This window comes from Odocoileus virginianus, chromosome 18 (assembly GCF_023699985.2).
Source record: "Odocoileus virginianus isolate 20LAN1187 ecotype Illinois chromosome 18, Ovbor_1.2, whole genome shotgun sequence".
Classification (NCBI taxonomy): Eukaryota; Metazoa; Chordata; class Mammalia; order Artiodactyla; family Cervidae; genus Odocoileus; species Odocoileus virginianus.
In genome coordinates, this window is record NC_069691.1 from 49,201,881 (window position 1) to 49,215,531 (window position 13,651).

The 13,651-nt window shown below is 56.8% G+C and overlaps 1 protein-coding gene across 1 annotated transcript; it reads left to right on the top strand.

Moving 5' to 3' along the window:
- Positions 1-3,119: 3,119 nt before the first annotated feature.
- Positions 3,120-6,116, top strand: HAND2 (heart and neural crest derivatives expressed 2). The gene is made up of 2 exons (XM_020898337.2): positions 3,120-3,674; positions 5,005-6,116. The coding sequence occupies exons 1-2, from the start codon at positions 3,120-3,122 to the stop codon at positions 5,101-5,103; spliced, it is 654 nt and encodes a 217-aa protein (XP_020753996.1). The 3' UTR covers positions 5,104-6,116.
- Positions 6,117-13,651: the final 7,535 nt, after the last annotated feature.

The following is a 13,651-nucleotide window of genomic DNA, read 5'->3' on the forward strand; positions in this document are numbered from 1 at the left end:
CCTCTGCCTGACCTCTTCCACCTCCTTTCAATTTCCCAAACTCCCTCTGGCCGGAAAGACTGTGCTTTTTATCTGGGTGCAATCACCTTACTTTTGTCTATCTGCTCTCAAGGCCTAGATGTGTTTTTATAAACAGACTTCTTTATTTTAATGTATCAAATGTCAGAGGATTGAACTACCAGTATATACACATTCAGGGTTTACCTTTCTGGTGAAAATGCAGACCGAACCCTGACCACACTACCCATACTCTTTCCCAGAAGAACAAGGTCTTTAAAAGACTCTCCTTGTGCTCCAAACTGCAGTCCCGCTTAAGGTGGAAGTTCGAAGCTCTAGGAGGCTTTTTGTTCCGAGCCCAAAGGGCCCAGCATATCTGGTTTCAGCTACTCCCCACCCCTATTCTCAGCTTCAAGACCTCTGCTGGGGGCATCCCAGGAAACTGACCCTTTGCTGAAGGGACAAGATGGGCCCTCATGGTGACTCTCAGCCAGCTTTCTACGACCCCCTCTGGGTTCCTTTCCTTCTTCTACAGCCCGGCCACCTAAAACATGTTTGTCAAAGCTGTGCCCAGGGCTCTGGGGTTAGTGGCTGGCAACCGCCCCAGTCCGGGGCAGCAGAGGAGCTGGGTACCCCTAAACCCTGCCTCCCCAAGCCTGTACGCACCAAAAAGTGGGCAGCATGCAAGCAAAGGACTGTCCTCACCGAGTCCTTGGAACGGGACTCTGCAGCCTGGGGCCTGACTCTGCCTGCCTCCCCGGGACGAAGCCCAAGGTGGGGTGCTCGGTCTCCCCCGGCAGAGCCTGGTAAGGCCCAGCAGCGAGTCCCAGGCCGCAGCGGCCCGTGCTGGTGCAGGCACACCCCGCGTGGGCTCCCTCTAATTTACGGCCCTTGGGCTCCTGTTGACACTCTTTTCCACACCGACCCTTCGGGCGGAATCTTCAGCTCCACATCAGCCTCGGCCAAGGCTGCCAGCCACCCCCCGAGGATCATTTCAGCTCCTGCCACCGTCCACCCCTGTCCCCAGCCCCCAACCTCTTCTCAAACGGCTCAAGCCACTCGGGCGCCGAGGTCCCAGTGCCCTGCGGCCCGGGAACTTACAAGTGGAGATCCATTTTCCGTTCTAATGTGTTCAAGATCACCAAGGCCAGCAGTCTAAACATCCACGAGCCGTCCTCCCGGCCTGCCTCTTAAACTGGTGTTTAATGGTTCCCCTCCGATAACTAAACCTGCTTTCCACACATGCCCGCTTTTATGGGAGAGGTAGGAATGCGGAGATGTATTTATATGTTTGTTCATAAAAACTGAAAAATAAGCTCTGAACACGCTGTAAAAAATATTCAGTTACTTACCAGACAGGCTAGTTAAACCTGGGGAACACCGATACCGGCCACACAACAAATTCGGGGAATCGAGGTGCCCTGCGCTTTGAAACCGCCCAAGGTCTGCGCTAGGGCTGGCGTCCCTGCAGAACATCGAAATGAGAGTATTTACAATCTTGACCGTTGTCCCGGGGTCTTCACCACGATTTCCAAAAGTAGTCAATATAACACAAGCTCCCCAAGAGGGCCCTGGCCTGGGTAACGAGGTGGGTAAGTCTAGCGACGCAGAGACGCGCGTTTCCAGTCTGTGCCCAGGTCAAAGCCGCAGCCTTGCCCTGCGCCCCGCGCCCGCCTCGGCCGGCCGGAGACGCGCCTCCGGGGGGGTGGTTGGGAGGGGTCCGCCGCCCGCCGCCTCTCTCCCGCCCAGCACAGAACTGCGCCTGCTGCTCTGCTCTTGCCTGTTACCTACAAAACACTTCGAAAAGCAATATCTGCCTCCTTTTTTTAACCAGAAAAGAAAGCAGAGAAATACCGTACCTGCTTTAAGATTCTTCAGTATTTGAGACCTGGGGGGAAAATATTTTAATAGTGAAGCATCTGTTAAACACTTGCATTAACCTCCGGCTGATAAAAAAGTTTTTTTAACCCTGCCCCCCCCCTTCGTTTTAATTATCTTCTGGTTATGAAGGGGCAGCCAATCCTGGACGAGGACCTCGGCAATTAGCAACGAGAACATCAAAAAGTTTTATTGCGGAGAGCGCGAGGCGCCGCCCCCGCCGCCCCGGGATTGGCGTGAGGAGCCTCTGACGACATATATTAACCCGAGCGGCCCTAAAGATGTGGCTGTACATGGAGATCTTGCTGGGAAAATCCGCTTCCTCCCCTTACGGCGTCCAGTCCCGGAGAACCACCACCACCACCACCGCCGCCGCCGCCGCCGCCGCCGCCCGGGAGCTCCCACGGCCGCCGCGCAGAGCCCTCCGCGCCGCAACCGCCGCCTTCGCGCTCCAGGGGCCTGCAGGGCCCAGATCCTTCCCCGGAAAGGAGAGGATCTGAGAAAATGGATGCACTGAGACCTCTCTGAAAACCCTCCGAGGGAGCCGAGAGGAGCGCGGAACACGTTATTCGCAGCTAAAATCACGTTCAAGGACCAAAACAACAACCAAAAATTTCATTAAAACAATAAGCGCACAAGAATCCAGATCAGGCTGGTGGGGGGGAGGGGAAGGGGCGGGAAGAGGAGGGTCGCATGGAGGTAGCTTCACAGTGAGCAGTCGACCCCGCCGCCTCCCTGCAGAGCCGGGCCGGCTCTTCAAGCCGCGGCTTTGGACTCGCCCCGGGACTGCGAGTAGCCGCGGCGCCGGGCACGCGGCCGGGGCGCGGAGCCCGGCAACTCCACCGAGCAGCCCCGCGGGAGCCGGGGCACCTTTGCATGAGCTCGAGAGGACTGTGCCTGCCCGCAGCCGCCCGGGAAGCAGGAGCCTGCGCGCGGGCCGTGGAGCAAGGCGGGAGCCGGCGGCGGCGGCGGCGGCCAGGGGCGCACGGTGCCGGGACCAGCTCGCCGCGCCCTATGGGGAGCCGGCGGCCGCGGCGCTGCTGAGGCGGGCCCGGCGGGCCAGGCGGGGGGCCGGGGCCCGGGCTGCAGCAGCCCCCTCTGCGGCTGCCGGGCCGGCCCGGGCGCCCGGGGGCTGGGGGGGTGGGGGGTGGGGGAGGCCGCGGAGCGCCGAAGCGGGGGCCCGGGCCGAGGGCGCGGCAGGGCTGCCCGCACGCTGGGGCGCGTGGAGGGGCGCGGAGGGCGAGATGAGTCTGGTGGGGGGCTTCCCCCACCACCCGGTGGTGCATCATGAGGGCTATCCGTTCGCCGCCGCCGCCGCCGCTGCTGCCGCCGCGGCCGCCAGCCGCTGCAGCCACGAGGAGAACCCCTACTTCCACGGCTGGCTCATCGGCCACCCCGAGATGTCGCCCCCCGATTATAGCATGGCCCTGTCCTACAGCCCCGAGTACGCCAGCGGCGCCGCCAGCCTGGACCACTCCCATTACGGGGGGGTGCCGCCGGGCGCCGGGCCCCCAGGCCTGGGGGGGCCGCGCCCGGTGAAGCGCCGGGGCACCGCCAACCGCAAGGAGCGGCGCAGGACTCAAAGCATCAACAGCGCCTTCGCAGAGCTGCGCGAGTGCATCCCCAACGTGCCCGCCGACACCAAGCTCTCCAAGATCAAGACTCTGCGCCTGGCCACCAGCTACATCGCCTACCTCATGGACCTGCTGGCCAAGGACGACCAGAACGGCGAGGCGGAGGCCTTCAAGGCAGAGATCAAGAAGACAGATGTGAAAGAAGAGAAGCGGAAGAAGGAGCTGGTCAGTACCAGGCGGCAGAGGGCAGTGGGGTGCGGGGGAGCGGGGATCCGGGTCTCTCTCCCGTTGGGCTGAACACTGGCCCGCCGCGTTCTCTGGTAGCGCCCTGCGCCAAGTTGCTTGCACCAGGTTGTGGTCGGAAGGTTTCCCCGCAGAAGCAGAGAGGCCAGGGAAGGGTGTCAGCACGCGGAGGAGGTTAAGAGGGATGTTTTGCGCTGGTGATCTTCTTTCCGGGTTATCGCCGCGCCCACAGGCACTTAGGGCCGGCCTCGCGGACTCCAGCTTGATCTTTCGATCGTACTGGCCTGGACCCCTCTTTCCTCGTCCTTTCGAGCCTTCATTCGGCCTCCAGTCCGTTCTTGCTTTCAGATGTTTCTAAAATAAGTTGCTCAGAAGCACTTGATTCCAGTTATTTCACTACCGGTTGCGTTTCCCCTTCTTGATGACGAGGCAGTCACTGAATCTAAGAGTTTTTGAGGTGGTTCCGATAACTATACCGGAAAGACGTGAAGGTGAACATAAGATAAGTACTTCAAAATTCAGCTCAGTTTCTCTCTGGCAGTGATGTTAAAATGTGACTTCCCAGATGAGTATTCTTCCTATTTCTGGTTTTGTATGCATGCGCCTTTACATTTTAAGACAAATAGTATCATCATAGTCATTGTCATTGTTCTGAACACTAACACAAAGTTATAACTGAAAATTAGTTTTCTCAAGTTCCTAACCAGGTGACCATAGGCTGGTGGAGTTTAGAGCAGGGCTACTGCCATGAAGAACACGGAAAATAATTCCATTTGTCGAGGTTTTCTTCCTTGGGGTCTATGGCACTTTAGTTGCTGCCAAGTCGAGGGATCTCCTGTAGCCCGGGATTCAGAGGCCTTGGAGGCCGAGGAGGCCTTGGAGAGACAGGCCCAAGCCGAGGCCGAGGCACCTCTCCCCATCTGCCTTAGAGCGTGGGTCTGGGACTGCGACTGAAAACAGGGAAACCAGACTGAGCCGCCGACCCCAGATCGCGCCCCTACATCTGGAGTTAGAGAGAAGGCCCCCAGTTCCTCCATAAACGACTTGAAAACCGGTGGTTGTTTATAAACTCGCCGACCTGGGAGTTGAGTGCTGCCGCTGCGTGTCGGCCTGGGCGGTAACTAGGGCAGCGCCAGCCTTCCTAGCTCTTCTGCAGGGGCTGGGACTTGAGGCCACCCCACCCGCGGTTTCTGGCTGGCTCTCCCACTATCTTCTCTGGCCGGGAAAGCGCGGGGGTTGCGTGGGACCGGATCTCCTCTCTGATTTTCTCTTTCTACTTTTCTCCCCCTCACCTCACCTCTTCTCTGCCCAGAATGAAATCTTGAAAAGCACAGTAAGCAGCAACGACAAGAAAACCAAAGGCCGGACGGGCTGGCCGCAGCATGTCTGGGCCCTGGAGCTCAAGCAGTGAGGAAGAGGAGGAGGAAGAAGAGAAGGAGAGCTCCAGCGGGGCCCAGGAGCTGGATGCAGACCCAGGACTCCAGGCAAGCTCTGCGTGCTCCGCTCTGAGGACTTCCTGCATTTGGATCATCCGGTTTATTTATGTGCAATGTGCCTCCCTCTCTTTGCCCCCTTCGAGGCATCCGCTCCCCACCTTCCCCTCCAAAAAAAAAAAAAAGTGGATATTTGAAGAAAAGCATTCCGTATTTTAATATGAAGAGGACACTCCTTCGTGGTAAGGGATCCCGTCGTTGTCTCGTAGAGTCTCTGTTTGTGAATGTTTCCTCCTGCTGTGTAGACACCAGCGATGCTCCCTCTCCACTTACCTAAACCCTTCCAGATGAAGACAGCGGGACACTAGTGTGTATGTGAAGTGTATCTTTAATACTTGGCCTTTGGATATAAATATTACTGGGGATTATAAAGTTTTATTTCAAAGCAGAAAACGGGCAGCTAACATGTCCGTTGAGCTTTCCTGGTGGCTCGGCGGTAAAGAATCTGCCTGCCAATGTAGGAGATGCGGGTTCGAACCCTGGGTGGGAAAGATCCCCTGGAGAAGGACATGGCAATCCACTCCAGTATTCTTGCCTGGAAAATCCCATTGACAGAGAAGCCTGGCAGGCTGCAGTCCATGGGGTCGCAAAAGAGTAGGACACGACTTAGCAATTAAACCACCACCATCATGTATGTTGGGGGTAAGTGTCTAGCGCCACAGTTCCATCTGATGTGGTTCCCACTTTGAAGATGTTTCCAGCAGCTCCTTGTTTTGTGCACTTCCGTCCTCTAAAATTAAGTGGAATTAATATTGAAGGTGTAAACGTTGTAAGTATTCAATAAACCACTGTGTGTTTTTTTTTTTTTTACAAAACCCCTATCTTTTAATGGTTGATACCTCAAGAGAGTTTTGAAAACAAAACTGTTATATTTGTTTTCATTATATTTAAAATATTCAGAAGTAAACTAAATTATCGTGATTGCCTCTAACTCTGTTTGATACAGTCAGTGGTTCAGATCAGTCATCAACGTGAGCAACCTTGAAGGCAGGGCCGGCAAGGAAGCCCTTTAAAAACAGATGTCCTTGGTGAAAGTCCTGCCAAAGGGCCTGGGCTCCATGAGTCCTGCCTCCTTCCCTCTGTCTCTGCCTCCATGAGAGCACCAAGTGGTCTGTAGGAGGAGAGTCTGGGCCGCAGAGAGGCCTAAGCCGTTTGCTCCAAAGGTAGAAAGTTGTCCTGGTTGAAATCAACCTGAAATCAACCAGACGCCATGTGGTGGGGGCTTCGGGTTTTGTTGGAGGAGCCATTTTCGCTGGAGGAGTTTTGGGGAGGAACCTAGCCCTTATTGCAGACGCAGGAGCTAGTCTACGGTTTTTAATTCAAAATATAGGGCTTTCATCCAAGTAAAGGGGAAAAAAGACCAGGAGAAAGGAAAAGAGGAGGTTTTTGCTGGTCGTCTCAACGGGGGGCAGGTGGAGGGGGGGAGACTCCTCTTGGCCGCCCGGGGGAGGGGGAGGGCCCTCGGAAAAAGTCCATGATTAGGTAACAAGGAATTCTACGTCAAGTAAGAAATCGCGAACTCGACCGAGGATTCAAAGGGGGGTGAAGCGGGCGCTAGATTTACAAGGAGTTATAGGGAACTCAATATTAACCGCGCGGTGTCTGTAGTCCTCCCGGCCGCAGGCCAGTCCGGCCCAGGGCTCCCTCCCCCGCTGCCAGCCGCCGGGGCCGATCCCGCGGCCGGAGGTTCAGGCTCAGGGAGTCTAGGCACTTCCCAGGAGGAAGTCCCCAGGCCTCCTTCGCCCAAGGGCTTGGCTGGAGCGGAATCTCTGCTCCAGGAACCGGAGTAGCTCGAGCGAGCGCCGTAAAGGGCTCGGCAGACTGGGGAAGGGGAGCGGAGGAGGAGGCATTCGGAGTACGCAGCGGGGGAGAGAAGAAAGGCAAAACATATTAAAAAGCGGTTTTGTTTCATGAGACGCCGCGCGTTCAAATCTGTTGTGAGGGCGGCTTGCCAGAGGGTTTCCACCTCGGAACCCATCCTCGGGGTGATGTTCGATCACACCCCGACCTCGGGCACAGACTCTCCCCCTCCATCCCAGGGGTCCCACTCCGGCCAGCGCCGCCTCTGAGCCCCTCCCGGGCCATCGGCGAGTTCGCTAGAGCCAGGCTGAAGGCGTTCGAGCGGCGCTGCGGGGTGCTTCTTCTGCGGGCGGCGGACGACGTGAGGGCGCGGGGTTAGAACAACTCGGCCAAAGCGATCTGAACTTTCTCCCCTCGGGTCAGCGGGCGCTGGGCCGACGTGGTGGGCGCGGAGCTGTGTTTACAGACACTTGCCTTTGTTTATAGCGTTGGGGGGCGGAGGGAGGCGCGCCCTGATTTTCTATTACTCTTGGGATTCCTGTCCGTTTGACCGAGTGGCTCCCTCCCTCTCCTGCCGCCCTTTGCGTCTTTACGCTAATCCGTTCAAGAGAAAAGATGCCAGAACCTACCGGTGGAGGGAAGGAGTTTTTACAAGGGAGTGGAATGCATGGTGGTGGAGGAAGTGAGGTTTTCACAACAGGAGTTATCTTCACGTGTCTGTGTGCCCGTGCGGGCCTGGGCTGGCTGGTCTTCCTTGCCATCTGGGCCTTAACGCATTTCTAGGGGGTTTAACGCTTTCTCTGGTCTGTTAAAAGCCAACAGAAGGGAATCCGAACACCCCGGCAGCACCGTCGCTACGAGGCCGCGGGGCTGCTGCACGTGCGTTTAAACCCGCGCTCCAGAAAAGCGTCTTTGTCTGGCCTGGGCCCCAGTGCTGCCCGCCTGCCCGCCCGCCGCGCCGCTTCCTAGGGCTCCGCAGCTCCAGTGCTTGGACACCTCCAGCACCTGGACCTTCCAACCCACCGGCAACCGCAACGGGCCAGATATCCAGGAGACCCGATACCCAGGGGGGTGCCGAACCCCCTAACCTGACGCTTCAACTCGCAAGACACCCCACATGTCGTCCCACGTTGTCAAGTCCCAGGGCACGAAGTGGTGGCCTAGGCAGGCGTTTCTTCTACGCTTCCATGCTTTTCTCTTCTACACATTTCTTTCCCTTTTAACTCCCTTTCTCCTTTGCTTCAAAAAAAAAAAAATGTTTTCCCCCCAAGCTCCTGCCTTGTGGGACTGGCTAAAAGGCCTCTGTTTTAATTGCTTGGATAATGTGGTTGCTGCCATTTTGTTAAAAGCAATCACTCCTGCAGCGAAATCACAAGCTCTCTAGACAGGCCGGAGCCGACAAAAATGCAGGATTTGACGTTAAAAGCTAAATGGGAAGCTGGGGCGGCGGAAGGTAAATTGATGGTGGATCTGGTTGTCAGGGCCGGGCCCCAGACCGCCGCGCAGGCCGAGCGCCTGATAACCCTGGAGCACTGAAGGGCGAGGGCTCGCCGGCGCGGGCGCGCGCGCGCGCGGGCGCGTGTGTCCAACAGACCCATTCTCAACTTCCTGGGAAGTAATTTGGGAAAACTCGACGGAGGGGGACCTGACCACACACCCTGTTCCCAGCCGGAATTTCCCAGAACTTTCCGCCAGGACAGGACACTTACTGTGGCTTTCAGAGTTTTTTTCAGGTCGAAGTGCCAGGAAGATGACAGCAAGATCACTTGGGAGTTCTTCTTGCCTTCTGAATCCCAGGACCACGCTCTAGGGGGTCGGTGGTCGATCCCAGCCGCCCAGTCTGTTAGCCAATTGGTCCGGGAACATAGGAAAGGTGAGCCTCTCACCTAAGCTGCCCTTCTCTGGGCTAGCAGAACCAGGAGGCCTGGTCGTCCCGCCCTGAGGTGGGCGCAGCCGTGGCGCCAGGGACGAAGCCTCCAGTCCCCTTGGAAAACAAAGTGTGCGTTTGAGTCGGGGCTGGAGGGCGGCTGGAGTCCTGCCCCTTCACCTGGATGGCTGCTGGCCGCCATCCGGGACTGGCCGGCGTGGTTGAGGTCGCCAGAGGAGGAGTGAGTTGTGTGCACTCGGACTTCGCTGGAAAGGGAGCCGAGGGAGAGAGACAGCTAGATGCAAAGCCTTACGAAGTCGAAGGAGGCATGCAAGCTGCTTCTGAGAAACTAGTTTTGCATAGAAAACCGGAGCCAGCTGCGAGGGCCCGAGGCGCGTGTGTGTGCAGGGGCAGTACACTGGGCACGAGGTGCCACTCTAGCCGGCGCTGCGTTTGAGCCGTGGCTCTACAAAGCGCGGGAAACCGCTCAGCGTTTCCTGTCCCCTGCAGCGCTCGCGGCCCCCGACTTCCTCCTCCACTGCCGCGCGCGCTCTCCCCGCGCGCGAGTCCCACCCACGCGCCCGCATCTGGACATTGGACTGGCGGTAGGTGACAAGCCTAACGGCCCAGAAGAGGCGCGGGGCCTGTGCCTCAGGGAGGGCTGGATCGGGATCCTGGGCGCCGCATGTCTTGTCCGGATCTGTTGACCTGAGGGGACCGATTCGTTCGACCGGGCTTGACTCTTCGGGTCTATCCACATCCTCGCGCGAGGAGGGGGCGCCGACGAGGGCCCCGGCCTGTGGAAGCCCGCGCACCCCTCGGAGGAAAGACCCCGGAGCGGCCCCGAGGCCGGGGGCAGCCCGCTTCGCCGGAAGCCCAGGCGCTCTATAGGATTTACGTCCACGGGGCGGGGGGGGGGGGGGGGGGGGGAATGGGGGAACCAAGTGTTTAACTGTTTGGCAAGAGAGGGGCAGCTCTAGGAGAGGAAGAATGCGAGCGCGCACGGCCTGTAGCGGGTGTCCCGGGGCCAGGCTTAGATCCCCAGCGGCGGCGGCGGGTCGGCCGTCCAGGGGCGCGGGGCGGGGACTCCCAGGCGCACGGACGAGCGTCCTCTCCTGCCCCCTCTCACCCTACCCAAGCCAGCCCGGGTGCAGGAGCGCGCCCCCGCCTCTCTCCTGAACCGACTCCCCCACTGTACACACACGCACATTCCCTTCCAATTCTCCCAGCAGTTGGGCCGCTTTGATGATCAGATGGTAGAGCCCTGATTACAAATTTATTCCCGGCCGCTCCGTCCGTCTTTATCTCCGCTATTAGGGCCATCTGGGAGTGATTAGCGCCGCGCCCGCGCCCAGCCGCGCTGCCTATCTCGCCGCGGCGCGGCCGGAGCCGGGCTGACGTCAGGGCAGACGGCTCGGAGCCATCCCAGCCAAGCTGGGTGTAATCGGCGGCCGCGTGGCCAAGTTCTCCCGGGCCAGGCCGGCAGCTGGAACGCGCCGCCCGTCTGTGCGCGGGGACTTTCTCAATATGTATTTTTAGTCCAGAAGACGTTCTTGTTTTCCGTTTTGTTTTGTGGTTTTTTTTTTTTTTTTTTTTTTTTTGAGATGAGGTGGGGCCGGTGAACGCTTCGGCGGGGCCCGTCCCCACTTTAAATTTTCCAGCCCATTGCTTCTGGTGCTTCCGGCCCGGAAAAGGCTCCAGCCTTTGGTCCTGACCCGACCGCGCGCTCCTCCGCTATCCCTGCGCTGGGGTGCTGCTCTCCTACACCAACAGTTGCGGCCCCTGCAGCGGTGCCCATGCAGGTCGGGCTACAGGAGGAGATGGCTCTCAGGGATCCGTGGAGGGGGGGACGGGTCGTCCTCCTGGTACTGGGACCCGTTTGACTCCTACACCCCTCGAGCCAAAATAGTGAGTTTCTGCCCAGCTGGGCGGCCTGAGAGACGCTGATTATGGAACCAGAAGTCTCTCCAGGCCTCCGTCTTTGCACCTGCTATTACAGCCCAAGGATCTGAGGCTCTGGACTCTCCCCTGCCTCCGCTTCCCCGCGCAGATGTCCTTGGCACAAATCCTGACAATTTGCCAGGGAAGGATGCCTAGGGCAGCTTTGTCCCCTACTATGCCAGTGCCCAGGGCAGAGGCTGGGTATATATGAGTAATTCCTGCGCGGGCGGGGGACACCCCTGGCCGCCCACACTCATGCCCTGTGGCACTAGCCTGGTCTTTGGTGTGAATCCAACTCCAGAACCCTTTAGGTTTGAGCTTCCCACCCTAGTGATTGGAAATCTCTGAAGAACCTGGTAAAATTATAGATACAGCCCCACCTCCACCAAAAATTCTGCTTCAGCCAGTCAGAGTTAAGACCTAAAGTCTTCAGCTTTCAAGACACCCCCAGGGAGTTAGGGAACCACTGCCTAAGGCCACACACATTCACGGCAGCCAGCCCCTCACCCTTGGCACTCTGGAGGGCCCGTGTGAAACACTGGACAGTTGGCGTGGGGATGGCTTTCTCAAGGGGGAGGGCCAGGACTGCATTATTTAAAGTTTCTCCTGGGACAGAATTGGCCATATCATGGATCAGCCCCACACCTTGATTTAACTAAGCAAAGATTCAAAAAGCCAGAAGATGTGATTTATTTCAGCACAGGCTGCAAAGGCCAAGCTGAGCATTTACTCAAAGGCTACAGATAATTTAGCCAGCGGGAAAAGAAGTCGTAGCCCGTGATTTGAGAGTAGTGATGAGAAGATCTATTGGGGGCCTAAGGGTATCTAAAATAAACAGGAGATCCAGTTGAGAAAATTTCCCAAATGTTCACCTCTTCCAGGCAACTCAGTACAGCAAACTCCAAAGTGGTTTTGTAATCTAGAAGGGAAGAGAACCATTTCCTCCTAGGTTGGTGAAAGCATCACACTGAGAGGTTGGCGCCCCCTCCCACCCACCTATATCCCTTGCAGAGGGGGGAGGAAATATGGGGGTGGCTTGGGGATAGAGAATGAGGCTTTTAAAGACTGGGCCCTTAATAAGTGGAGGAGGGCGTGCCTATCTGTGCTTGGGGTGGGGGTGGGAGCTCAGATAATGGCCACACCACGTAATTCCCCACAGCTCTGGTTAGTGGCTTCTCCAGGTTCTGCTTTAATAGTGGAGACCGGCTGTGTTCTCAGTCATCCAGACCACTCACAAACAAAACCAACAAAAACACATCACTTCTTCCTGTGATACTGTCTTGCACTTAGCATGCATAAACTTTTACTTGAATTAAATGGGATGAATCAACATGGCCCACAGGCCCAGAGAATCCCTGTTTCCATTTCTAAGCAAAGGAGATAGGCTTGCAGGCAGCTAAACCATTTACAGAAAGAATCACGGGGTACTCACCGACCCCCACCCCAATTTACAACCCAGTTTTTTCAAATAGTGTATCTAATGCACAACTAATCCTGAACAACCAGACAACCTGATATTTCCCTGTGATCAGATGGAGGGTTTCTAAATGTTATTCTTCATTTTAGCACCAAACCATCTTTCAATTCATTGGTGAGCAAGAACTCAAGAGTCAGGGACACGTGCAGTTTTCAAGCAGGACGTGGGGTCATTTGCTGTTTGCTTCTTTGCTGCTCTCCCTGCTAAAAGAACTTAGAGCAAACAGTGCACTTACTCTGGCAGAGAGTTTTCAACCTTCATTGCCTAGAGAAGAGGCCAAAAAAGGTATCATTCTAAATTAAGATGGCAGTAAATACCTCTCCCCTTCTGGAAAGAAGTAAGCCACCATGCCAGTACAGGATTCCATTCTGTTTAAAGTGAGTTGTTGTTGCCTTGAGCTGACATTTTGTCTTTAGGGTAAGGCAGCCACACAGGAAACAAAAACTCTGTGTGTTGCTTTTATTTTTGAAGAAGAAAACGCAGACTGACTCTGTGAGAACTTGGTCATGAAAGAAAACTGATGCGGTTTTACTGGGAGAAAGTGGCCGCGGAGCCGCCTGAACATCGCCTTCACTTTGCAAATCTGGTTTTCATATTCTCGCTCAGTAATCACCCAGAGCCATAACTGTCTCTGAAATTATTCATTAAAGTCATTTTCAGGGATTCTCACAGGATGACTCTTTTACGTTTATGATCTTCTGAGAGCAATGACATCAGCCTCTGTCTCTTTTCCGCTTTTAATGAATGTGCTAGGGAGACACGAGGGGCCAGGGCTCTGTCCGTGGGGAGGAAGGGGGCGGGCGGGGGTGGAGTGGAATTCACCAGCCGCTCTGCTCCCGGCGCGGTCAGCTGAGCCCGGGCGCGCGCAGACATCCTTTGATTAAGGAGGGTATTCCGGGGAGTGCAGGCTGTGCAGAAGATCACGGCGGTGCCCTGTGGTGCTGTCAGCAGTGACAGATCCCAGATGGGGCCGCTACTGTATGGCAGATTGAGTTTCTCAGCCGAAAACTCACCCTCCCTCCTAAACGTCTTCAAAAACCTTCTCCAGATACTCCAGGTCGCTTCGTGTGAAACTGAAAAAGTCCAACACCAAAGTTGGTTTTGCTTGCTTGCCTGTGTGTGCGTGTGCGTGTGTGTGTGTGTGTTAGGCTTCCCCCGCCCCGACCCCTTCCTTTTCTTTTTTCTCTGCACTTCCTCCTCCTCTGAGCATCTTAGACCTGCTTCAAGGTTACCAGGCTGCTAACGGCGCAGACCTGGCGGCCCTGGTCGTTCGTGTTCGCCCGGCCCAGCGCCGCGCCGTCGACTCAGCACCCAAGGGCCCCGAAGGCAATCCGGTGGGTAGGGGCGCGGCGTCGGGGACGCGAGGGCCCCTCGGTGCACC